This window comes from Cervus elaphus, chromosome 29 (genome assembly GCF_910594005.1).
Source record: "Cervus elaphus chromosome 29, mCerEla1.1, whole genome shotgun sequence".
NCBI lineage: Eukaryota > Metazoa > Chordata > Mammalia > Artiodactyla > Cervidae > Cervus > Cervus elaphus.
Genome location: NC_057843.1, coordinates 28,226,239 through 28,254,228, shown reverse-complemented (window position 1 = coordinate 28,254,228; position 27,990 = coordinate 28,226,239). Strand labels below are relative to the sequence as shown.

The 27,990-nt window shown below is 40.0% G+C and overlaps 1 protein-coding gene across 7 annotated transcripts in view; it reads left to right on the top strand.

The window, feature by feature from the left end:
• Nucleotides 1-13,348: 13,348 nt before the first annotated feature.
• Nucleotides 13,349-27,990, top strand: part of CCDC171 (coiled-coil domain containing 171) — a 332,100-nt gene continuing 317,458 nt past the window's right edge. For 5 of the 7 annotated variants that reach the window (XM_043891115.1, XM_043891114.1, XM_043891116.1 and 2 more), the window contains exons 1-3: nt 13,498-13,762; nt 20,292-20,449; nt 27,800-27,935. In XM_043891115.1, the coding sequence (XP_043747050.1) occupies nt 20,406-20,449; nt 27,800-27,935 (180 nt within the window). In that variant the 5' untranslated portion in view covers nt 13,498-13,762; nt 20,292-20,405. Of the gene's footprint in view, nt 13,437-13,497; nt 13,763-20,291; nt 20,450-27,799; nt 27,936-27,990 lie in introns of those variants that run through there. The other 2 variants (XM_043891112.1, XM_043891113.1) reach the window with 2 other exon arrangements.

Below are 27,990 nucleotides of genomic sequence, written 5' to 3'. Positions count from 1 at the left end.
TGATACTGAAGCTGAAACTCCAATACTTAGGCCACCTGATGTGAAGAACTGACTCATTGGAAAAGACCCTGATGCTGAGAAAGATTGAAGGTAGGAAGAGAAGGGGACGACAAAGGATGAGATGGCTGGATGGCATCACTGACTCAATGGACGTGAGTTTGAGCAAGCTCTGCGAGTTAGTGATGGACAGGGAAGCCTGGCATGCTGCAGTCCATGGGGTTGCAAAGAGTCAGACATGACTAAGCAACTGAACTGAACTGAACTGAGCCACCTTGGAAGCACAGAGAGTTCGTATCTATTCCATGTGGATGGCTGAGCCATCGAAGATATAAGTGAAACTTAAACATCTGATGCCTCAGCTAGGTTACTTCAGATTGCTAGAGGCTGGCTGGAAGAGCTCAACTTAGGTCACAGAAAACAGGGGACCTTGGTTCTTGCGTTTGGGTGGGTTCCTCAGGTCTTCACTATCTAGTCTTGTGCCCTCACCTCTCCATGTAGTTTCTGCATCTGGTTTCTCCCTTAGAGTGGCTGGACCTCTTATACGCTCTTTACCCAGAGCATAAGATCTTCCAAAAATCTACCACACCTTCCAAAAACTTACACCCAGAACTGGCACAGTGTCACCTAATGATGCATTTTTTTTTTTTTTTTGTTAAAAGAAGTCACAATAAGATACAAGGCTATTCCAGATTCAAGGGACAGGACTTCCACAACCAAGAGGCATGGTTCATTACAGGCCACCAATGTTAACAATTTACTACACTCAACTTAAAGCGTTTTCCTCCAGCTCTTCCAATTATTCAGTAAACTCTTGCATTAAATATAACAAATACTTTTCTGCTTGAAATACCTAGTGTAATATCCTGTATACTATAACAAAGATCTCTGCCTTATGCAATTCCAAATGCAAATATTTTCTCTATGATTAAAGAAAAAGAACCCCATTAACAGTAGCAAGTTTCTCTTCTTCTTACCCCTTCATGTAATTATTCAAATTCCAACATAATCCCTGTAGTTTTTCCACAGTTATTTTTAGGAGCCCTTGTGGTTTTTTCAAATCAGATACTTCCTTCCTAAAAGACCACCAAGCAGCAAGACTAAAGTTGAGTTTTATCAACCTTTCAAAGAAAGGTTATTCTTTTAATATTTAAAGATGAGTATAAAAATATCCCTGATTCATTATACAAATCCAGTATAATGCTGACACTAAAACATATAAAAGCATTTAAAAAACTTACAGATTTTGCCTTCTACAGTGATGTCTGGACTTCCAGTCACCAAAGAGTAGTCAGAATAGTCAAAACTGAGTTTCACCCAGGGGGAAGCAATAAACCTTGTCCCTTGAACACAAGTTAAAGGGACAATGGGAAATAATACATAGGTACATTTTAATTACATTCTGCTGGTTTTCTTGTTCAGTATACCACTTACAGTGCTCACTAAAGATGCAAAAATAGAATTTTGGTTAAAAAAATAGGAAATTAGAAAAAGATACCTTCTTAATATAAAACTAATTTCTAATCAGTCAAAATTAAAGAGATTAAATGTAAGAATCAGTTCACATTAGTGCCATGAATAAAAGCTTTTTATCTTTTTAAAAAATATTTATTTATTAATTTGCTTTTCACTGTGCTAAGTCTTCACTGCTGTGTGGGCTTTTCTCTAGTTGCAGCAGGCGATACTCCCCAGCTACTGTGTGCAGGCTTAGTTGCCCAGCAGCATATGGGATTTTCCCACACCAGGGATTGAACTGGCAACCTCTGCATTGCAAGGCAAACTTTCAGCCACTGGACCACCAGGGAAGCCCTACCACCTCTTTTATTCAAATTGTTCTGAGAATTCTATCCAATGCAGTAAGCTAGGGGACAGAAGTAATCTGTAACTACCAAGACCAAGAGCTTCCCTGGTGGTTCAGATGGTAAAAAATCTGCCTGCAAACTGTTTATAATAGCCAGGACATGGAAGCAACCTAGATGCCCATCAGCAGACGAATGGATAAGGAAGCTGTGGTACATATACACCATGGAATATTACTCAGCCGTTAAAAAGAATTCATTTGGTTCTGTCTTGGAGTTCAATAAATGTTGATGGGGCCACACAAAAAAAAAAAAAAAAAAAAAAAAGAATTCATTTGAATCAGTTCTAATGAGATGGATGAAACTGGAGCCCATTATACAGAGTGAAGTAAGCCAGAAAGATAAAGAACATTACAGCATACTAACACATATATATGGAATTTAGAAAGATGGTAATGATAACCCTATATGCAAAACAGAAAAAGAAACACAGATGTACAGAACAGACTTTTGGACCCTGTGGGAGAAGGTGAGGGTGGGATGTTTCGAGAGAACAGCATCGAAACATGTATATTATCTATGGTGAAACAGATCACCAGCCCAGGTTGGATGCATGAGACAAGTGCTCTGGCCTGGTGCACTGGGAAGACCCAGAGGAATCAGGTGGAGAAGGAGGTGGGAGGGGGGATCGGGATGGGGAATACGTGTAACTCCATGGCTGATTCATGTCAATGTATGACAAAACCCACTACAATATTGTAAAGTAATTAGCCTCCAACTAATAAAAATAAATGAAAAAAAAAAAAAAAGAATCTGCCTGCAATGTAGGAGACCTGGGTTTGATTCCTGGGTTGGGAAGGTCCCCTGGATAAGGGAAAGGCTACCAGTCCAGTATTCTAGCCTAGAGAATTCCATGGACAGAGGAGCCTGGCAGGCTACAGTCCGTGGAGTCGCAGAGTTGGACACAACTGAGCAACGTTCACTCAACTCACTCACCAAGACCAAAGAGAACAAATGATGATTATTTAGAGATAATTATTACCAAAATATCCCAAGAAAATGGCTATCAGAGTTAATTCTGAACTGTCATACCTGCCTATAAGAGGAATACATTCAAAATTAATAATTTTTTAAAAAAATCCTAATAATTATATAAAGGTGAAAATAGGCAAAACTAACTAACCTGCCATGATAGCGGTCAGAATAGTGGTTGAGTTTAGAGTAGCAGTTGTAACTGAGATGTGGTCCAGTTAGAGAATGTACTGGAGGGAAAATCCCCAAAGCCAAAACTAATCCAAACAAAAACAAACTTTTTAAAGTTAGTAATAAATAAGAATTTACAAAATTATGGGGCAAAAACATATGTAAGTTTTACTGAAGGAAATAAAAGAAAATCTAGAATGGAGAAATATATTCCTGGCTGGGTGGATTTAATACCATAAAAATGTCAATTATCCCCCAAGTGATCTAGAAATTTATTGTAATTCCTTGATAAACTGATTGTAAAGTTCACTTGAATGGTTACCCATGTCATTTAGAGAAAAGGCCCTATACAAACCATTTACCTCCCACTGGGTGTTTTTTTTTTTTGAATGAGGGCCATTTTTTAAGTCTTTATTGAATTTATTACGACATTGTTCCTGTTTTATGTTTCGAATTTTTGGCCACGAGGCACATGGGATCTTAGCTTTTCACCACTGGACTGCTAGGGAAGTTTCCCTCCCGTTAGCTTTTATTCCTTATATCCAATATCTACCATTTGCTCTCTTCTCTAGTGAAACTAGCCTCCTTGTTACTTCTCCAACATGCCAGGCAAGTTCCTATCTCAAATCCTTTGCAGTTGCTAGTCCCTCTTTCTGAAATGCTCTTTATCTAAATAGCTGCATGCTTGCTCCTTCACCACCTACAGGTCTTTGCTCAAATGTTACCCACTTAGGGGGGCCTTCCCTGATTACCTGATATAAAATTGGAACACCCAACCTACCCACCACCACCCACATGCGTTTTCTTCCCTACTTCTTTGTCTATTTTTTTTCGTAGCACTTATCCTCATCTGGAAGGCTAAATATTTGTTTATTGCTTGTATCAACTGTTGACCCCTTCTAACAGAAAACACATGTGCACACAGAAAACCCATTGATCAGAAAGTGAAAGTCACTCAGTTGTGTCCAGCTGTTTGTGACCCCATGGACTATACAGTCCATGGAATTTTCCAGGCCAGAATACTGGAGTGAGTAGCCTTCCCCTTCTCCAGGGACTGATCAGAAAAGCTACATTTATTTCACTTTACTTTTGTTTAAGGGAAAACACCACTATGACAGGGTCTAAGGGGTGCCTCAAAATGAGGAAATTAGGGAGAGGCATTAGTAGAGATTTAGGACCTGGGCTGGGTGGTTTTAAGGCAGGTCTTGCAAGGTGGGGAACTAGTTGAGATTGAGCAGAGTTTATAATTTAATAGTTTTGGATTAGAGGACTCAATGAAGGAAGAATTTTGAAGTGAATCTTGATGAGCTAGCAGTTGTGATAAATAAGTTGTTTAGTTAGTTCACATTATATTCCCCAAAGAGAAGCTAATGTTTTTCTTTTGTTACTGTTTAACACAGGGACTCAAGAATTGTGTTGGTTCAAATTCCCAGTCTCCTCTTTTATCATTCTTTAGGCTAATCTGGAGGAGCATTATCATTTGGGGAGGTAATCAACTCAGATCTACACAATGTTGGAGATATTCTGGTTGCGTATAATTTTTGATAGTAGTTGTTCCAACTACTCCAAGTGTCAACTTTTCTTGTTTTGTTTTTGTTTGTTTTTTGGTAGAAGATCATCAGTAGGCATAGTGACTGCTCAACTGCCTTAAGATTCTGGAGTTCTAATTTGAGCAGGGTGACACAAACAAATGCTAACCTACTTTGAGTAAAGTGTCCAGATGAAACTAATAGAGTAGATTCCATTTCAAGTGTGAAGAGCTCACAGAACCAGAGATTTGGGTATTAGCCAGATTACTTAGTCTCATGATACTTATTTTTCCAGATCTTCCTAGTGGTAGTAAAGATCTCAGAGAAATCTGCAGAAATCTAAGTACATCATTATTTTCCTTAGGCAGCACACACTTTCCTTCAGGAAGCCAGTACAGTATCTGATGACTCTGTTGTGAACCATTGTTTGTCTGTCTCATGAAATTTTTTGGATGACGAGTTCCACAGTCTGAGACATCTTATCTAGTTTAAATATTTTCTGAACCATAAGCATGTAGGATTACTCCTACTTTTCAAGCCTCTTAGAAAGCATAAAATGAAGTCTTGAGTATAGAAGAATACAGTTCCTCAAATCTTCAACTTTTAAATGCAGATCAAATCCAAGGTTTCCTTTGTTAAATTAAATTGTTTAAAGATTTTTTTTTTCTGTGAAGATAATTTTGAGGGCTAAAATGAAACTTGAGTGACATTGAAATCTATCTTGAAAGCAAGTATCAATTAACCAAGATAACTTATCTCTGTTCAACCTGCTGGTAGCGGTCAGTTACTGTGCCACAAATTTAGTACCAGTTTAAAGGGAACAATCAATGTTATATTTTTTGTGATAATATCTCTATGGAGTTGTCAAATGGTATGGTGATGTTTTTCAACATTATATAAGTGTTGGTGTCAGGAAAATATATTTGTAATAAAGAGATCACTAGTTAGTTCTAAAGTGAAAGAGCTTGGGGTTAAGTACACTAGTGTTCCTTTCTTATAAGATCAATAAAGATAACAGAGTCTTTGAACATATTACATCTGCTTTAAAATCCTTTCCAAGCTCTAAAAACATAAAATAAAATCAAATCCTTTCCAAGCTCTATTTCTATTGGTTACAAAGGCTAGCTCCTACAAACATTTCTTCCTTTTTTTTTTTTTTTTTTTTAATTTCCTCCTTTAACAGGTTTTTCAAGCTGAAAATTCTCAGAACACAGTCCTCCATAATTGGCCTCACTTCAGCCTCTAAGTGTGGTGGTCCCCAGGGTGACCCTCACTTCTGACCAGTTGCCTGCAAATTCAGAGGTTTCCATGACCACTGTTAAGTTTGATAACTCACTAAAAAGACTCAGAGAACTCAGTTTGAGCCAACTCCCGGAGATTGTGAAGGACAGGGAAGCCTGGCGTGCTGCAGTCCATGGGGTCACAAGGAATTAGACATAACTTAGCAACTGAGCAACAACCTCTAGGCCGAGGAGGTACGAGCAATGCAAGAACTGGAGACTAGAAGAAGAGCCTTCTCCCACCAATTACTTCCCCAAGATTGAGATTTAGATCTCTTCAGATTCTTGCTCCTTGGAAGGAAAGTTATGACAACCCTAGACAGTGTATTAAAAAGCAGAAACACTACTTTGCTGACAAAGGAAATCAATCCTGAATATTCATTGGAGAGATTGATGCTGAGTCTGATACCTTGGCCACCTGATGCAAAGAACTGACTCATTGGAAAACACCCTGATGCTGGGAAAAACTGAAGGCAGGAGAAGGGGACGACAGAGGATGAGATGGTTGGACAGCATCATCGACTTAATGGACACAAGCTTGAGTAAGCTCAGGAAGATGGTGAAGGACAGGGAAGTCTGTCGTTCTGCAGTCCATGGGGTTGCAAAGAGTAAGACACGACTGAGTGACTGAACCACAACTACCACATACACAGCCAGTCAGGCTGCCAGGGGTAAAGAAACTCAGTAGAGGGGTCTGTAGAAGTGGTCCACCAGTGCTGGAGAGTATGGGCAGCCTGGGTCAATCTGTAGACGTGGCCAGCTCTTGCCAAAGTATGTCAATTGGTTGGACCTGATCTAAAGTAGCCTCAAGAAGAGAAAGCATAGCCTGAGAATAAAGATGGAGCTCCTCTGTTGGGTTCCTGTGCTGGAAAATGATAATGGAGATCTACAGCCTAAAGGAAAAATGTCTTGTGCAGTTGTGGCCATGCAGTGTCACTCCATTGAACCACCAAGACATCTCATTTGCTTGTGACAGAGAAATGATGGTGGGGGCCAGCACTAACGTCATAAATCAGGGCAAAAAAGTATAGATTTGGAGCAGGGCAGTAATAGCAAAGTGCTAACTGGTATAATGAAAAGTTTTCAGATGCTGAACATTTTTTATACTTTATTTTTATCCTAAATTTAAGACTTCTCATGACAGTTTTAAGCTGATTAAAATTTAGAGATTGTCAAACAGGCCTAATTATTTTTACTATTTTTTTTATAGGCTGAGGGATGACAAGAGTGGTATATTAGTGAGTTAATGCATCTAGTTACATAAGATAAAAGTAGAATTTCTGGATGTTCATAAACTTCATCAATAATCAGATGAAAGTGAATTCAAAGAACATTAGAACAATGGCATATCACTTTTCACTTATCAGATTGGAAAAGTTTCAATACTGCAAAAATATCTACTGCTGGCAAGGGCAAAAAGAAGTAGATACTCTCACACACTGTTGATATTTCTCTAAATTGATAATCTTCCTGAAAAATAATGTTACTATGCATAAAAAATTAAAGTACAGCTATCAAATGTTGACTCCTTAAAAGCTCATCATAAAAAATGTAATGTTTGGGGATTCCCTCGTGGTCCAGTGGTTAAACTCTGAGCTCCCAATGGAGGGAGCATGGGTTCTATCCCTGGTTGGGGAACTAAGATCCCACACGCTGTGTGTCCAGTAAATAAAATAAAACAATTAAAAAAATGTGATGTTTATTAGAGTTACTGCAGTAAATCTACCTTGACTGAGGTAGAACACTACCTTGACTGAGCCTTAGTAGTGACTTGAAAAATTAGGGCCAGTTATTTTTAGGGTTTTAGGGCTTGGGCTGAATGCTTTTTGGGAGAGATGCAAGTCAGGGAAATGTTTGGGATTGGGCAGAGTTTATGATATAAAGTCTTATATTGGTGGGCACACAAAGCAATGGTTTTCAAGCAATTCTTGGTAAATAAACTGTTAGCCTTTGTAAGCAATCAGTTTAGGAAGTTCACAGTTTTATCTTCCAGGAAAAATTATTAGCTAGACCAAGCAACCACGTTATTTTTGTTTGGTCTCAGAATTGTCTAACAAAAGTACAGGAAAAGTATGTCTAGTTCAACTATTATTTAACATAGGGACAGGTAATTATGTTGGTTTTGGTTTTCAATGCTTATCTTTTCATCCATCAATTGCTATTCTAGTTTATACTATGACTTTAAAAAGAGAAATAGGCAAAGTATATGTATGGAGACAGTGTTTTATTTTTTAAATAAAGAAACAAAGCAGAAACAACCTAAATGATAGAACAAATAAATTATGGCCCTTAATAAAATGGATTATAATACAGCCATTAAAAAGGTATATTTTTTATATTAACATAGAAATTTATCAAAGCTCACTGGGTCAGGAAGATCCCCTGGAGGAGGGCACAGCAACTTCAGTATTCTTACCTGGAGAAATCCCATGGACAGAGGAGCCTGGTGGGCTATAGTCCATGGGGTCACAAAGAGTCCGACACACCTCAAGTGACTTAGCATGCATGCCTGTGTCAAAGCTATATTGTTAAATTAAAAAAAAATCATCTATTGACCAATCAAGAGCAGTGATGTGCTAGAGCTGCCTCCCACAGGACATTTGAGAGCCGAATGTACGTATTTCTTCTGAACTCTGTAGTCAGATACTGCATGTTAGTTGCTTGAAATTAGACACAGTGGCAGTATTTAGAGCACATCCATCAAGGAAATCAGCACACCACTGGCTTCAGAAAACATGACTAGCACCGACTTGAATTCTCAGACCATTAATTGTTTAGGTCAGAAGAAAGTTCAGGAAGAGGTCAGCACTTAAGTAGTGTCATGGAGTATCAAGGCTCTTTATATTCTCACCTCAGTAGGTGTGCATTTACATTTCATCACACAGAACTGGTCACACAGCCAACCCTAGAGACCAGTGAGCTTTGGAGAGCCAGTAGCTGGCAAGAGGAACGAGGATGCTGTGATCAGAGCATCCATCTCTTGCAGTTCTCTCTATTACTGCTGCAAACAGATTGAGGTTTTCAGCAAGAATGGGGTAGGATAGGGAAAAGCAGCTAATAGTGTCTGCTACTAGTGTGTGTGTGTGCACCCTGTGTGAATATAAAAATAAATGAATAAACAAATAAATGTGCCTTCTTTTAAGATGTATTTGTTTATGCATCAAAGGGCTTCCCAGGTGGTACTAGTGGTAAAGAATCCGCCTGTCAATTCAGGAGATGCAAGAGACTTGAGTTTGATCCCTGGCTCGGGATGATCCCCTGAAGGAAGAAATGGCAACCCACTCCAGTATTCTTGCCTGGAAAATTCCATGGACAGAGGAGCCTGGTGGGCTATAGCCCATGGGGTTGCAAAAAGTCAGCCACGACTGTGTGACTGAGCGCGCGCGCACACACACACACACACACATTTATGCATCAAAATGTTGTATTTCTTTATAGAAATATAATACATTGCTAACAGCTTTTAAATCTAGAGTGGGAAGGTAGGACTTTGGGGAGACTTTTTTAAAAATTTATTTTTGGCCATGCCCGCAGCATGTTGGATCTTAGTTCCCCAATCAAACATCAAACCAGTGCCTCTTGTGTTGGAAGCTCAGAGGTTTAACGCTGGACTGCCAGGGAAGTCCCTGAAACTTTTACTTTTAAAATTGCCATGATTTAAGTGACCATGTACTTATTATAAAGAACAAAGGATAAAGATGGGTGCTTTTTTGAAAAAATTAAAATACATGTGAAACCCCTTAGCATAGTGCTTGGCACATGTTTAATAAATAATGTGATCAGGGTTTAAACCTTTTACATTAGCCTATACATTTTCAAACTTAATATAAGTCCATGTCTACCTCTTACTCCATTTATTTGTGTTTTCTATTGCTAATGTGAATGAGAGGGAAGATTTATAGTGAAGTAGAAGGCAAAGTTGGAAAGGCAGGTAGGGACAAGAATAAGGGCCCTTGATTGATGGAGGAAAAGTCTGGGTTTTATCCAGTAAGGATTGAGGAGCCATTGAAAGAATTAATGAAGAGGGTAAGTAACATAGTCAGTGTTATGCTTCAGAAGGACCATTTCTATTGTGGCACACAGTATGGGGATTGAAAGAGCGAAGAACTGGAGCTACCAAGGGTGACAATTATGTCAGGCCTTGCAGTTCTAAGAACTGACACTAAAGCAGCATGATAATCAAGCACCTGGGGTCTGAACCTTCTGGGAGAGGTTACTGAAGGGTCAAAAGGATGTGGCCTATCTAGTGCTTAAAAAACTCCCGAGGCTCACATGCACACAATTGGCTGCTAACATTCCTTAGTGTCAGAAAGGTGCATATGAGCCCTTAGGCCTACTTTTGATTTTTTTATTTTTTGGTCCTCTCCTCTCAAGTTTCCAGGTTCAAAAATGCCCTAGATGCTAGCTGTCAACTTGTAAAAATGTTGAGAATTTGCACAGAAGGATGGGGATGATTTGTGTTAGCCACAGAAATGTCCTGACTTACGAGTGTCTGGATATGAAACAATAAAAAAACAAATAAATGAAGATGATTAGTAGGAGGCATAGAAAGACCGCAGGAGACAGAAAAAAAGTAAGTAGGATTTAGTAATTCTCAGATGAAGGGATCGAGAGCCTGAGAGAGAAGAAAGATTCTCTAAACTTTTTTCATTTGGGTGTCTAAGAGATTGTGTGCCTAAGTGCTCAGTAGCTCAAGTGTCTGACTCTTTGAGACCCTATGGACTGTAGCCCGCCAGGCTCCTCTTCCATGGAATTCTCCAGGCAAGAATACTGGAGTGGGTTGCCATTTTCTTCTCCAGGGGATCTTCCTGACCCATGAATGGAACCTGTGTCTCCTGCATTGTTAGATGAATTCTTTACCACTGAACCACCTGGGAAGCCCACCTAAGAGATGAGAAGTTCCATAAATAGGTAGAAGAGCAGTTTGTGAGGCTCCAGTGAGAAAGAGAATTCAGTTTTAGATATACTAAATTTGATATTGACAGACATTAAAGTGGCACTGTTCAAATGAGAGTTAAAAATTCAAGACCAGAGTTCAGATTATGATATGATGATATGTGAGGTAGACATAAAAAACAGAAAGTTGTGGAGCCAGAGTTCACACTTGCAGGAATGGATGATATCACCAAGGAAGCTAATATCGTAAACCATGAAGGTTGAGAGCAGAAACTGAGAAAGTATCCTCTTAAGGGGCAAGAAAGGGATAACTGTTTCCTGTGCATCAGCAAAAGGGCCAGAAGGCTGCTTAAACCCTCACCTATGCTAGAGAGAAATCTGAGCGATCAAAGTGGCAAGGAAATCAAGGAGCCTGGCATCTAGTAATGACGTCATTATTGACTATAGAAGCTGTTTTGGTAGAGTAGGGGTGATGGATCAAATGATATCTCAAAAGACAGACTGAGATGACTATTGTGACTCGAGGCTAAAAGAAAAGTGGGCTAGATAGCAACTTTCCCTACACCTTTCCTAAGTAGCAGCATGTTAGGTAAACAAGAGACAACACGGAATTGACCTTGTAATTACTAGAAACACATGGAAAATCTCCAAGTATTCGGTAACAGTCTGATTTGCGTGCATGTGTGCTTGGTTGTGTCCAACTCTTATGTGACCCCATGGACTGTAGCCCACCAGGCTCCTCTGTCCATGGGATTTTCCAGGCAAAAATACTGGGGTGGGCTGCCATTTCCTCCTCCAGGGGATCTTCCTGACCCAGGGATCGAATCCAAGTCTCCTGCATCTCCTTCACTGGGAGGTGGATTCTTTATGATTGAGACACCTGGGAAGCCCCAACAGTCTGATTTACTGTGTAATTATTAGACCTTTCTGCTCAGCATCCTTCATTAGCTCTGTTGCTTGGTAAACCAAGTATGACCTAGAAGGCCCTCTGTGATCTCCACCCTGTCATCTTACTCCCAACACATCCCCAACCCCAAGATCACACACACACAGCTTTGTTCAGTTTTTCAAATGCCTCATGCTGTTTCCTTATCCTGATGTTTTTAACTTCCATGTTTTCCAATTCCTTCTAACTTGGTGAATCTATAACCATCTCCCCAGACTGAACTTAAAGCTTTCTATAAAGCTTTTCTGGTTGTCCAGGGTTGACATTAACAGTGGAAAAGACCTTGATGCTGGAAATAATTGAGGGCAGGAGAAGGGGGCGACAGAGGATGAGATGGTTGGATGGCATCACCAACTCAATGGACATGAGTCTGAGCAAACTCTAAGAGTTGGTGAAGGACAGGGAATCCTGGCATGCTGCAGTCCATGGGGTCACAGAGAGACACGACTTCTGGACTGAACAACAATCACAGTGGTACCTTTGGTATTTCTTGCTGTACAATATTCACTTCTGTGATTTTGCTAAAACAACAAAAAAAATTATAAATATTTAAAACTTGTAAAAAAAAATTGGCCCTAATATCGTTAGTTTGCTGTAACTTCCAATTTCCTTTCTCCATGTTACAGTGGGCTATTTTTTCCTTTCCATAAACTCTTTGAAGCAATTATCTTCTTTCTGCCTAGACTATTAAGAAGTGAGATGTGCCTCCTTTCTTAATCTAAATGACTAAACTCAAGCCAATTAAAGTTTCAGTGCTACACGAATCAGGGAGGGCTTAATTTCAATTTGTATTTGCATTTATGACCGTTGGTTCTCCTGGGGAAGACGGCCCCTGTTACACCTGGTTTCAGGTTGATTACAATCGACACGGGACTATTTTAGCATAAAAGGCTCGATTTGTATTAAACACCTTTTTGGGAAGAGGAGGTAGTGGTGCTGAAGATAAAATCCTTTATCAAAATCCTGCCAGTCTGCACTGTTCTTTGGGGAATAGGCTTTCAATAGCCAAGGAACAAAAGAGCATTTGGTTTTCCAATCTCCCTGAGGCGTTAGCGGCTTCCAGGAGAAATCTTAAGTGTAAATTATCAACGAGGAAAGCGTGTGTTGTGTGTGTGTTGCGGGGCTGGGTGGGGGCGTAGGAAGAGGAGGAGGGCAGGAAAGCAAGCAGGAGCACACGCTAAGGTTCCGAGGACTTTTTCGCGAGGTACCTGTTTATGCAGTATTTATAGTTAGAGGCGCTGCAACGGCATCAGCGCACTGACCCGCTCTTTCCGGCTCCGTTTACAACCACAAGCTGGGATACAATGGGGACGGGAGGAGGGGACTAGAAGCGTCGGCAGTTGGGAGCTGTCTAAACAGCGGGAAACCAGCCACTGGTGCAGAAGCCGAGCCCAGAGAATTTCCCCCAGGCTCCAGACTATGGACCCCGAAGGAGGGCAGTGATATTAAGGGTCAGCAGGGAAGCTAGCTTAAATATGGAGCACCTGGGATTCAACTTCTTAAGATTTTTATTCAGTAGGCGGGTTTCTGAGCTAGGGCTTAGAAACTGGCCTGTTCAGCCAGCTCTCTGGGGATTCTAGGACTGTGACTCGGAAACCTCACGCCGAGACTGTCTAGGGCGCGGGACCTGGCGTCCTCACGCGCGGAAAAGACGCGCCAGGAGCGGGGCCGCGCGCGATCGCTAGCGCGCCGCTCCCCAGCAACAGCGCATGCGCCGGTTGCCTTCCAGTGAGGCCGCGCAGCTCCGCGGGCCCGGGTCCTCCAATCCGAGCCCGGCGTTCTCCGAGTGCGTATCCTGGAGCTGCGGGCTGCGGGAGGCGGGAGGAAAGGGGCTGGCCGGGGCGGGGCTAGGGGCCCCCCGAAAGTCTGCGGAGGTCTGCTAGAGAAGTCTAGTCTCCGGAAGTGGCCGTTGTAAACACAGTCTCTCGGGGGCTGGTCTCCCTTCGTTCCCCGCTGTGCTATTCGTTTCCCTTCCCCGGGTCCTAGAGTCCGTCGGGTTCCAACAGTTTTTGCTCTGACCCCTTGGTCGGCCCGGGCCTCTTTCTGCCTTTGAGATTTGAAGCTGCCCCAGGGGCCGCGGCTGTGCAGGTTGGATCGCGGGAGCCCCCTGAGGTAACCATCAGATGTGGGTGTTTGGAGGAGAAAGACGGGCTGGGAGGTGTTGAGAGGAACGGTTATAGGGGGGCTGCAGTTAAGGTTATGAGGGACCCTGAGTTAGTTTGAGGCTGTTCTGTCAATGGGGGCTCGCCTCCAGTTCCCTGGGCTGGGCCTTTCCGCCCACCTGGAGGAAGATGCTTCTGGATCATCCTAGCCAAAGACCGCTGCCTCAGTACACAGAGGACAGGGTAGGGTCCAGAGGGCAGGACTCAGAGCCTGGACTTGGAGCTTCTTAAGTTTACAACTCCGGATTGCCGGGCTCTTTCCCTCTCAATCAGTAAGTCCTTCGAGGACAAGAACCAGATCATTTTCATCCCTTTTAATAAAAATGCCAGCCACACACTAGACACTCTATAAATGTTTGATAAATGAAAGAATGAGTTGTGCTAGGCTGTCTTCTGTAGCTTCTACTTCATGACTCTTAAGAGAAAAGAGAGCTGAGTTGCTCCGTGGCTGTACAATTTCTGCTGAAGTGGAGTCTCCTTTTGACTGTTCTTTATTCCAGGTGATATTTTTCCTAGGCAGTTCCACCCCCCTCCCCCCCGTTTTAAGCAGATCGCCAATGATAACCACTTAAATTTATTTGAGAACCAATTTCAGTTGGTGTCCAAGTCTTTTGAACACATTACACATTGGTGTTTTATTTAGTTGTTTTCATAATCTTGAAGGAGAGAACCTAACATTTTTTGTCACTTGTTTTATCGAACAGTTAAGTGTCTAGTAACAAAACAAGCAGAGAGCAGGAAAGGAACTTGGTTTCCCATGAAATGAGGAAACAAAGGCAGTGCAACCTTCACAAGGAAAGATGAAAGCAGTTATTTTAGCTTGGAGGTTTCTGTATCAGTCCTAGTGGAGACTTTTATTAGCTGTATGACCTCAGGCAAATCACCTAAGCTCCCTGGGCATTAAAATGCCTTATCTGTCAGATAAGAAGGATAGACTGGATCTCTGAAGTCTCATTTAATCCTAAAATACTTTGATTGCCTCAGCCCACTTGTCTTGGTTTTGTTTTGATGAAAGAACCAAACATCTTTTTTAAAGGTGAAATACACGTTTGCTAATAGACACCCACACTACAGATGTGGTTAGTATTGAAGACAGCACTGTGTTATGAAAGAGAATGAATTTAGGAGTCAGCCACAATATGAACTTGAATTCTAACCCTCCCACGGGATATCTTTATACACAAGTTACTCAGCCTCTCCAAGCCTCAGTGTTCTCATCTGTGAAACATGCATAATAATCTTTAGGTATTGGGAAGATTCACTGAGCTCAGATATGCTTAATGTAGTGTCTGGTATGCAGGAAGTGCTCAATAACAGTCTTCATCTTTTCATTCTCCCTGCCCCTCCCCTTGCCCCTGATCTGTGCAGACACACTAAGAGAGATCATTGCATTCTGGATGACCTACAGAAGGACTCAGATGTGAGACAGGAAAACTTCTTACCAGTAGTAGCTCTGAAATCTAAAGCAGAATTGTCTTCTTGGCTGGTACTTATTCTCAGGATGTCCAGACCATTGATCCCTTGTCCTCAATTGCCCCATTAACTATTTCTAAAAAACTTCTTGACAAATGATGTACTAAACATCCCCTCATCTATTTTGGGTCTTCTCTTGTGACTCAGCCTGCAATGCGGGAGACCTGGGTTCAATCCCTGGGTTGGGAAGATCCCCTGGAGAAGGGAAAGGCTGCCCACTCCAGTATTCTGGCTTAGAGAATTCCGTGGACTGTATAGTCCATGTTTTGCATGGACATGGCTGAGCAACTTTTACTTTCTTTCATCTGTTTTAGTGGGAATGGTGAGAATAGACCAACTTCACTACCAAGAGAACATAAAGATAGTAACACATTAACGTAAGAAACTGATTTAAACTTTGCCTTTATCCATCACTGCCCAGTGGGTGCCCTGCTTTTGGCCCAACTCTGTGGAAATCCCTTCTGGATTGAGAAATTCACTGGACGTCTGGGTCATCTTTTATTAAGACCCTGACTTGTAGTTTGGATGTGTGGAAAAATGATCTGCGTTTAAGAACTCGGCAGTACGGAGCAGAAGTGCTTCCCTGACTTGTGAGGGAAGCCATGGGGTGAGCCGTGTGTTGAAGGTTAATGGCAAAGGTACATAGCAAAGCTCCGGAGATAGCGAATTTGGATTTGAATCCTTACTCTGTCACTTACTAGAGATGTGACTTTGGACAAGTGATTGAGTATCTTTAAGCCCCAGTTCCCCAGGGTATAAAATGGGGATATTAACAGTATCTTCCCCTTGGGGTTGGTGTAGAGTGAAATGAGATAATCTAAGTGTGATACCTGGAGAAGGGATGTTTGTATGTGCACAGTAGGAATGATGAGGGAAGGGTATGGCTTTGGGGTATCAACTTGTTCATAGATAATGGAATTATACAATATGTGTCCTTTTGTGTCTGGCTTCTTTCATTTAGCATAATGTTTTCAACATTCATCCATGTTGTGGCATATATTGGTACTTCATTCCTTTTTATGGTTGAATAATATTTCATGTTTGTTTATATATTGGCAAATTGATGGATATTTGGGTTTTTACTTCTTGGCTGTCTGTGAACAATGCTGCATGAACATCTGTGTACATCTTTTTACAGAAGTCCAGTAGTTATTTTAGAATATGTCTTGGTGTTGCTTGTGCTGGGTTCGTGTTCTCAGATATGTGGCTTGTTTTTTGGAACTGTGGATTAGAGTATTTTTATATTTAAGAAAACTTTTCTTGAATTACAGTTTTTAGTGTTTGTTCTGTTTCCCTTGCTTTATTGCTTATTCAGGGACTTCTGTTATTTCCATGTTGGTTATTCTTTGCCTGTTTTCAGTATATTTTCACATTCATTTGAATCATTTTGGTCTTTTTCTTAAATTTTTGTTTAAAAATTTTACTTCTATTTCATTTTGTATGTCCTTTAAGAGGTTTTTTTTTTTTGATCATGTCTATTTACTCTTGTTCCCTCTACTTTAGTCTTCACTGCAGAAATTTTTTTTTTAATCTTGCTAGTCTTCGTCTGATCTTATGTCATGTTTTCTAATTCTGATTCCTATTCTTTCATGCCTTATACCATTTTGTTAATGTCTTGTAGCTTGTCTTTTTCAATATTTACTTTTATTTATTTGACTGTGCCCGGTCTTAGTTTGGGCCCATGAGATCTTTGATCTTTGTTGTAGCAGCATGTGGAATCTTAGTTGCGGCAGTTGAGACCTTAATTGCGATTTATGGGATCTAGTTCCTGATCAGGGATCCAACCCAGGCCCCCTGCATTGGGAACATGGAGTCTTTGCCACTGGACCACCGGGGAAGTCCCCCTTGTAGCTCGTTTTGAAATAGTAAGTTATGATTTTAATCTGATTTGTGGACTTGTCTTTCCGTCATTCTTTCATTTTCAGGAGTCCATTCAGTTCCTTACTCTCTTTCTCCTCATATCTGTATGAAATTTGAACACCTTGCTTTTCTGTTGCTGATTTTTATGAAAGGTTAGTCTTCCTGAATTTTGAGCAAGGTAAAGGAAAGCTTTTCAGTATTCACAAAACCCTGTCTTTTTTGTTGTTGTTGTGTATGCTTGGTACTGACATTTCCTGGCCCTGTTTCCTCCCACAGTTTGGACTGAGCTATCTCTTTAATTTGTCTTTATTTCCCCTGATTCCATTGTCTACTGATTCTCATTAGTGTGGGCCCCTGTTCAGGAAGGGCACCTTGGCAGGTCAGTAGTGAAAGTCTGTGAGGCTGAATGGTACCAGCCCTTCAAGACTCTCTTACCATGTGTCTGTTTCATGTGTCAGTTTCAGCCCTTGCGCTCAGGTTTTCCTGCCATGCTTTCCATTGACTATCTGTTGGTCCTTGGGGGTTCTTTCAGGGGAGTCCTGCTATCTCCCTGCTTCTGTGTGGACACCTCCACCTCCATGTGGGTTTTGTGGTTGGTGCTGGTTTGTCCTTATTCATTTGTATTTTCTAATTCTTTTTGCTGTAAACATTGTCCATGCTTTTCTAGTTTTTCTATCTTGTTACCTTAGATAGGATTTTTACAAACTTTGCTATGTAAATTCATTAGGAAATTAACCTATGGAAAAGCAAAGAGACATACACACATAGGCGGGGTCGATGTCACAATCCATTTTGTACTTTACATATTAACTCTTTCTCTTTTCTTTTTAACTCTGCAAATGTGTTTTCAAGCTTGTTATCTCTATTCATTTTCTATTGTATAACAAGTTACCACAAACTTAGGGGCTTAAAACAGCCCTGATTTATTATTTCTCAGTTTCTGTAGGTTGGGAGTCTGGGCACTGCCTAGGTGGGCCCTCTGTTCAGAATTTCACTAAGTTGCAATCAAGGTGCTGCTGGCAGTATTCTCATGTGGAACCTTGACTTGAAAGAATCGCTACCCTGTTCATTCAAGTTGTTGGCAGAATGTCTTTTTTTTGGCTATGCCATGTGGCTTGCAGAATCGGCTTGCAGAATCTTGGTTCCCTGCCCAGGGGTCAAACCTGTGCTTCCTACAGTGAGAGCGCAGGGTCCTGACCACTGGATCTCCAGGGAATTGCCCAGAATGTGTTTCCTGTTGGCATCTGTATGACTGAGGGATCTGGCTTCTTAATGCCTTTGGGGAGGGTGCCTGCAGTTCCCTGTCAACTGGCCCTCTACATCAGCAGTTCACAGTGTGACAGTGTGCTGGGGGTTATCTGTCACTTCATCAGCTAGGACAGAGTCATATATAACATAAAGTAATCATGGGAGTGCAGCCTGTCACCTTCGCCGTGTTCTCTTGGTTAGAAGCAAGTCTCAGGTTCTGCCCAGTAAAGGGGAGGGTATTATACTAGAGAGAAGTACCTTGGGACAGAGATCATGGGAAACCATCTGCCTGTTATGCTGTCTGTATCAGTGATCTGGAAATCAATGAAACTTGCATCTGAGCTAGGGAAGACCTTTTCTAGATGACCGTTCAAGTTTGAAGATGTTAGATACTAAAATAATGCACTGAAAAATGGTGGTTCTCATCAGCTTAGCTTTATTGAAACAATTATATTAAAGTTTGATTAACTACCTTTCCCCACATTTCTCTGCCCAAGATCACAACAAAGTCAAAAACACAGACATTATGAAGGCTCTAAGTATGTAAATTCTTTTCCTGTGAGGTAAATAGAGGTTCTGTTTGTGTCACAGAAGTTTGTACATGTGGTGTGTGTATTTAATTCTTTTCACAAAAATAGAAAACATTATATATATGTACTTTTGAGCCTTGGACATTGCTCTTAAGTATGAAAGAGTCCCTTCCTTCTAAGTTCTAACTCTTTTACTTCATTCTGAAGGCAGATTCTTTGGAGTCTGAACTTTGAGGGCATGGTGGTAAGATGAAAGGATTTTGAGACTCAGTATCAGAAGAGCTTGATTCTTCAGTGTCCTCTACTGAGTAGCTGACTGATTTTAGGCAAGTCATTTAAGCCTCTCTGAATCAGATGCATTTCTGTAATTGAAATGAGGATAATAAACCTCAGGTAAGATAATTATAGTTTGTATCAACAGTGACTTTGTAGAATGAGATTGGGCTTAGAAAATAGATAGTAGGGAGTTGGAATTTTGGTCCTGTAACTATGTGACTTTTGACAAATTACTTCTAATATCTGTCTTAGATTTCTCTTTTAAAAAATGGGATAATCTTTTTATTGTGGTGTTGTAAGGATCAGAGTTCTATAGCTCTGTGTATAAAGTACCAAGGACAGTGCTTATTGCACTAAGTGTTCAGTAAACCAATGATAGTGGTGTTTGTCTACCACTGTTCCCAAACATAGTATTTAGGAGGAGTAAAATAAAATGGGATTTTCCCCCTCTTCTTAGTAAATGTTCCATCTTCTTTATTCTAGGTCAAGCTATTCTGCATCGGCCGTGTGAATCAGTGTTTTGAAGATCCCCTAGAGTTTGGTTCTAGGAACCATTAGTCCATTTCTTAGTACTGTGTTTGGGTCCACATCTCAGTTGACTTATTTGAGTCCTTCTTTCAGTGATCTCTCTCAGGGTGGTTTTTTACGAGCAGGGACAGATCAGGTTAGATTTTGGTGGGGGGAGGTCTTCTAGCTATCCTTGGACACCTACAATTTTACTAAATAATTCTTCTATTTTTCCTTCATGATGGTGTGTGTGCCTTGGTGGATCATTTATCATTCAAGTAATTATCATTCAATGCCTTGGCCTCTTGTATTAATTTTTTAGCCAAATAATTTTAAATATGCCCATTATAAAGCAAAACAGAGAGGAATGAAGCTTAAGGCCAGATTTTTGCCTTATCAGGCACTCCTAATGCTAACACAGTGGGTTATTGGTACAAAACATCTTTTAAGTGTCCATCAATAGATGAATGGATAAAGAAAGTGTTTTTTATATATATATATACACACACACACACATAAAAGAAAAATCACTCATCGTCTCAGGACTCACATAAGTAACTACTATTATATGGTTTACTTCAACAGACTTCAGTCCATGTAACCTGTAAACCACAGACATCTTGGACAGTTTAAATCATCAATAACGAAGTATATCATTAAGCAACAGTGGGGTATTTTGAAAGAGTTGGAAGACTTGTCATGAATTCGAACACTTCAAGTAATACCCCTGGTGATATCCAGAGGTAAGCCTGCAGTATCTTCTACTAGTTGAGGAATGCTTTTGGTTGCAGGGACCATGGAGAAGTAAGTGATTGGAGTGGCTGATTGTAAGAATTCTCATGAGATGGTAAGGGAAATGGAAATTTCACGGGACTGGAGGAGCAGGGGTGATGCCTGGTGGGATGTTCAGAGAGAACAGCATTGAAACAAGTATACTATCAAGGGTGAAACAGATCACCAGCCCAGGTTGGATGCATGAGACAAGTGCTCAGGGCTGGTGCACTGGGAAGACCCAGAGGGATGGGATGGAGAGGGAGGCGGGAGCAGGGATTGGGATGGGGAACACATGTAAATCCATGGCTGATTCATGTCAATGTATGGCAAAAACCACTACAATATTGTAAAGTAATTAGCCTCCAACTAATAAAAATAAATGGGAAAAAAATTAAAAATTAAAAAAAAAGAAAGAGAAAAAGAAAAAAATCAGACCTGGGTCTGAAGACTTGATGTGGCTCTTTGTGCTCCTTTGTTAATTCAGTGCACAAAGGTCAGTGTCTGTACTTTCTCTGGTCCCTAGAGACTTGCTTATTCTTTTCCACTTCTCTAAATCTTTTCTTCTGCTTATTCATTATTACTTGGCTTGCCATAATATGTGTTGCTCTGTTTTTCTCTTACTTCCTCATCGTCTCGACTGATTCATCCCTCTAGTTAAGCATTTTGTTAGTTTTAGCTCCGGTTGCTAAATGCTCATTTACTTGGAGTTTACATTCTAAGAATTGCTGTTGCTCATCTTTTTTTGTACCATTCATATCTGCCTTTGAGTGAGGTGCCTGTCTTTGGTTTATTCATTTCTCATGTGTACAGTATAAAAACTCGTTAAGTCTGTAATATAAAATGGAGCCATTCTGGAGAGTGCAACTCAAAACCTGGTTTACAAAGAAATAAGTACAGAAATTGAAAATAAGTGTTTAGAAACTTTTATAAGCACATTACAGAGTAATTTTCTGTTTGTTGAATCTGATAATAAATGCCTTAATGTTGAATTTTATCTGTTTTTAAATTTTCTTTTTTAGTTTTCCCTTTTAAATATATTTTACAGAAGCAATGAGCATGGTGTAGGGATAGTAATGGCTCACATTTAGAGAAGAACTCATTTTGCCCACCTTTTTAACAGGAATGTGTGGGTGGGGCAAGTATGGTGGCTAACATGTACTTTGCTTTATAAATAGGATTTGCTATATAAATGTTTTCCACCTGTCTTCAGGAGCTACCTTAAATTCTTTCTTGAGCAAGATAGAAAATAAATGAGTAAAATATTAAGATTTTTCTTTTTCAAATTTTATCTCAAGAATTCTTTCTTTTACCAAATGTTTCAGAAGTTAAGAGTGAGGTCTCATCAGTTAGTTCTCCACCACTTTAGTGAAGATGGTTCAGATACTGCTAAACAGGGTATCTTCAAGGTTCCTTCTTGCTCTAATAGCTGATTTTATATAGGCACATAGATATGTATATTTTAATACATATTTTAATGCTGGTAATGCATGTGTTTTTAGAATTATTTAAAAAAACAAGTGAATGAAACAATGAAACTGCTTATAATCTTACCACTTAAGAGTTAACACTGATAGTATTTTGGTTTATATCTGCACAGAATTTTTCTTTTGAACATACACATGTAGTTATAAATACATATTTAAAAAATTAGATTAATATTTACAATATTTAATATCTTGCTTTTTCGATATTTGGGGGACCAGCTTGCCAAATTAATATATATATGTATCATAATTTTTAATAAGTACATTACTGTTCAGAATTCTAGAACTTGGACCAATGAAATTATTTAAACTCTGCTATTTACCACTGATCTACTTTCTGTTTCTGTAGATTTGCATTTTTTGAATAATTCATATAAAGGGGATCATACAATATGAGATCATTGATGTCTGTCTTCTTTCATTAGGCATGTTCTTTGGATTTATCATGCCGTAACATGTGTCAGTACTTTGTTTCTTCTTATTGCTGAATATTCCATTTTCTGGATATGTACATGTTGTTTAACCATCCATCAGTTGATGGACATTTAGATTGTTTCCATATTTTGCATATTATAAATAATGCTGCTGTGAGCACTTGTGTACAGGTCTTTGCGTGGAGATACTATTTCCTTTCTCTTGGGTAGAGTCTTAGGAACACTATTACTTCCATCATATAGTAAATTTATGTTAACATTTTTAAGAAACTGCCAAATTGCATTCTGAAGTGCCTGAACCATACATTTCTACCAGTAATGTATAAGGGTTTTAGTTTCTCCACATCCTCACCAGCACTTGTTATATGCTGACTTTTTGATTATAGCCAATCTAGTGAAAGTGATATGTCATGCTGATTTTATTTTTATTTTCCTAAAGGGCAATGATGTTGAACATCTTTGCACATGCATTTTTTTGGCCATTTGTGTATCTTCATTGGTGAAAAGCCTATTGAGATTGTTTGCCCAATTTTAATTTTTATTTGTCTTTTTGTTACCGAGCTTTAATAGTTCTTTACACATTCTGGATACAAGTCTTTTTTCAGGTATATACTTGGTTAATATTTTTTTCCCATTGTTGGCTTGAATTCATTTTCTTAATTATTTTGAAGTGTAAGAGTTACTAATTTTTATAAAGTTCAGTTCTTTTTCTTTATGGATTTTGCTTTTGGCTTCATATCTAAGAATTCTTTGCCCAACTTAAGGTCATGAAGATTTTTCTCCTATGTTTTCTAGAATTTTTATAACTTTAGTTCTTACACTTAAGTCTGGGCTCCATTTTAAGTTACCTAAAGAAAAAGAAGATATTTATTTATTTGACTGCGTGAGGCTTTAGTTGCAGCATTTGGGATCTTCATCAAGTCATGTGGAATTTTTTCCCTGTGGTGCATGGACTCCCTAGTTGTGGCCTGCAGGCTCGGTAGTTGTGTGCAGGCTTAGTTGCTCTGTGGTGGATGGTATCTTTAGTTCCCTGACAAGGGACGGGACCTTTATCCCCTGCATTGCCAGCTGGATTCTTAACTGCTGGACTACCAGGGCAGTCCCTGAAGTTACGTTTTAATGTATGGTGTGGGGTAAGGGTCTAAATTTATCATTTTGCCTGTGGATATCAGTTGTTTCAGTACCATTTGTCTCTCCCATCAGAAAGCTTCTATAAGCCTCTTATCCTTCTCCATCAGAGGGCAGACCGACTGAAAACCACAATCACAGAAAACTAACTCACCTAATCACATGGACCAACGGCCTTGTCTAACTCAATGAAACTATGAGCCATGCTGTGTAGGGCCACCCAAGATGGTTGGGTCATGGTGGAGAGTTCTGACAAAATGTGGCCCACTGGAGAAGGGAATGGCAAACTCTTCTTTTCTTTTCCCCAAAAAAAGAAATGCAAAAAAGCAAAATGGCTGTCTGAGGAGGCGTTACAAATAGCTGTGAAAAGAAGAGAAGCAAAAGCAAAGGGGAAAAGGAAAGATACACCCATTTGATGGAGAAGGCAATGGCACCTCACTCCAGTACTCTTGCCTGGAAAATCCCATGGGCAGAGGAGCCTGGTAGGCTGCAGTCCATGGGGTCCCGAAGAGTCGGACACAACTGAGCGACTTCACTTTCACTTTTCACTTTCATGCATTGGAGAAGGAAATGGCAACCCACTCCAGTATTCTTGCCTGGAGAATCCCAGGGACTGCGGAGCCTGCTGGGCTGCCATCTATGGGGTCGCGCAGAGTTGGGCATGACTGAAGCAACTTAGCAGCAGCAGCAACAGCGTACCCATTTGAATGCAGAGTTCCAAAGAATAGCAAGGAGAGATAAGAAAGGCTTCTTCAGTGATCAGTGCAAAGAAAGAGAGGAAAACAATAGAATGGGAAAGACGAGAGATCAGTTCAAGAAAATGAGAGATACCAAGGAAACATTTCATGCAAAGATGGGCTCAATAAAGGACAGAAATGGTATGGACCTAACAGAAGCAGATATTAAGACGAGGTGGCAAGAATACACAGAAGAACTGTACAAAAAAGATCTTCACGACCCAGATAATCACAATGGTGTGATCACTCACCAGCCAGACATCCTGGAATGTGAAGTCAAGTGGGCCTAAGGAAGGATCACTACAAACAAAGCTGTGGAGGTGATGGAATTCCAGTGGCGCTATTTCAAATCCTAAAAACTGATGCTGTGAAAATGTTGCACTCAATATGCCAGCAAATTTGGAAAACTCAGCAGTGGCCACAGGACTGGAAAATCTCAGTTTTCATTCCAGTCCCAAAGAAAGGCAATGACAAAGAATGCTCAAACTACCGCACGATTGTACTCATCTCACACAGTGTCAAACTATTTGTTTGGGCTCCAAAATCACTGCAGATGGTGACTGCAGCCATGAAATTAAAAGACGCTTATTCCTTGGAAGGAAAGTTATGACCAACCTAGATAGCATATTAAAAAGCAGAGACATTACTTTGCCAACAAAGGTCTGTCTGGTCAAGGCTGTAGTTTTTCCAGTGGTCATGTATGGATGTGAGAGTTGGACCGTGAAGAAAGCTGAGCACCGAAAAATTGATACTTTTGATCTGTGGTGTTGGAGAAGACTCTTGAGAGTCCCTTGGACTGCAAGGAGATCCAACCAGTCCATCCTAAAGGAGATCAGTCCTGGGTGTTCATTGGAAGGAGTGATGCTGAAGCTGAATCTCCAATACTTTGGCCACCTGATGTAAAGAGTTGACTCATTGGAAAAGACCCTGATCCTGGGAGGGATTGGGGGCAGGAGGATAAGGGGACAACAGAAGATGAGATGGCTGGATGGCATCGCTGACTCGATGGGCATGGGTTTGAGTAAACTCTGGGAGTTTGTGATGGACAGGGAGGCCTGGCATGCTGCGATTGATGTGGTCGCAAAGAGTTGGACACGACTGAGCAACTGAACTGAACTGACTTTCTGCTATAGAAGTTTATAATTTAGTTTTCATGTTTGCCTCTTTTATTCTCTCTTCATTTAGTGATGGAATTTGGATTAGATTAGTTATTCAATGTTTATATTATTATTTAATTATGAAAAATTTCCAGTTGAGCCATGTAGTAGTGTTTTGTGGCAATTTTTCTCTCTTATACATCTTGTTTTCCTGGAATTTAATAGTTTTTTCATTTATTGTTTATTTGACTTAATTGCCACATACTTATGAATTCAGCTTCATTCTCCTGCGAAGTTTGATAAATCTCTCATTATATTATTCACATAGTTGATATAGTCTGTTATTTTCTGTTTTCATGTTCTTAAAGAAATCACTCCTGGAGGTGTTGGCCAGTTCAATTGGGACATTATCCCACAGTTCTTACTGGGTGCCTCCTTCCATCCTCCTGTCTTCTAGTTCAGTTGCTAAGTTATGTCCATCTCTTTGTTACCCCGTTAACTGCAGCACGCCAGGCTTCCCTGTCCTTCACAGTCTCCCAGAGTTTGTCAGATTCATGTCCATTGAGTCAGTGGTGCTATCCAACCATCTTATCCTCTGCTGCTCCCTTCTACTTTTGCCCTCAATCTTTCCCAGCATCAGGGTCTTTTCCAATGAGTTGGCTCTTTGCATCGGGTGGCTAAATTATTGGAGCTTCAGCTTTAGCATCAGTCCTTCCAGTGGGTATTCAGGGTTGATTTCCTTTAGGATTGACTGGTTTGATGTCCTTCCTGTCCAAGGGACTCTCAAGAGTCCTATCTTAGACATCCCTTTGCTGTTTTCTTGTCTTGAGTACCCTACTGCTGGAATCTCATGTCTTTTTTCAGTGTGGGTTTTATTTTGGTGAAGCAAGTCTCCAATATCCCCTTGAGAAATTCATTGTAGGTAAATGGTTTGATGTCTTACAGAACTGAAATAGTCTTTCTCATACTCTTGACTTTGAATGGTACTTGTTGAGCACAAAATTCTAAAGTGGAAATTATTTTTGCTTGGAATTTTTTCAGGCATCTTGGATTTTTTTCTTTTATTTAGTTAGTTTTTTGTTTCTCACCTTGTGTTGTTGATTTCCAAGAGCTTTTTTTTTTTGTTCTATGAATATTTCACTTAAAATTGCATCTAGTTTTTGTTTTATGGATTTTTTATCTCTTCCTATTTTTCTGAGCATTTTAATGTTAGGGGTTTTTCCTTTCTCTCGGTTTAAAGTGCTTTTTCCCTGGAATAATCTTTGACTTCTTCCCTGCCCCTTGTGGTCTCTGTCTTTGTTGTTAAATGATGCTTAATTTCTGGTGATCCTTGGCTGTCTGTTCATATTTAGAGGCAGAGGCCTCAAAAGATGATAGGAAGCTCTGTGTGCGAGGTATTCTCTGTCAGCTGATCTGGTTAAGCTGTTTGGCTAGAAAACCTCTAGCATTATCCTCTTTAGGTCTTTCTTGCCTGCTAGTTAGATTCTCCAGGGAAGATCCTTCCAGTCACTGTTTTGGTTGCCAGTGTTCTGGTAGACAATAAATATTAGAAGATAAAGGATGTTAATTTATTATATATCTTTTTACTTGAATGTCTTGTTTTTGGTGTGGAACACTTACCACATTTGTTTCTGATATCCCGAGATATTCTGTTTTATCCTCTCCAGGGAATAAACCCCTAGTGTTCTGCCAGAATGGGGAAGAAATCAATACCCAGTGTGTGGTGTATAGGGTAGAGGATCTGAGGAGCTCATTACTTCTTTGGCAGACTTTCAACCAATTCTTCTGTTTTCTGCTCTACTTTTACCCCCATTTTAAAAGATGTTGCCAATGAAGTGAGCTTTTTGGTGACTGGTGTAAATCCAGTTGCCTTCCTTGGCTTTGAATTCAGGTTGCTTATGTCAATCAGTCACCACTTAGCCACCTGCATTCCAACTTCCAATATTTTATAGCTACTGTCTCATCTCCTATTTTCATTCTCTTTGTGAGTTTATATCTCTAAATTCTCTTTGCTGTTATTTTGGTTAAAACTTTAATTTTGGAGAAAGAGTAGAGTGCTTTAGTCTTTCATTTTAAAGCATGAATCTGTATTCTTTTATACTTTTTGTAGTATGTGTTTTATTTGCATAATTTAAACATGTTATTTAAAAAGAGTAGTAAGGAAAGAACTCAGTCTTCTCCAAAACTTGTCAGCTTGTGGTAGGATGAGATAACCTTTCATTACCTATCTTGAACAGTGTGGTGGTTTCCCAGTGGACAGTGATTTATTTATATACTGCTTTGCATTTCTGTCTTAGCTTTTGCAGTCAATATCTTTTACTGGCACATTTCTTTTGGGCAAGGACCATAACATGTTCCCTGTTTTTTGAGAAGTAAGTTATCAGATATATCAGAAGTGCCTGAAATTTACTTAATAAGAATTATATTTTCTTTTGATAGGTTGAAGAATGCCTCATCTGATATAAAACAAATGGTTAAAAGTGAAACAGACTTGGATATTACTGCTGATCTCAGAAAGAAACTCCATAGGGCTAAGAAAGAAAAATTAGAAATAACAACTAAGCACAATGCAGAGGTAGAATTTATTTTCTTCTTATATAATGTTAAAAGTAGAGTTTGATTGTTTTAGA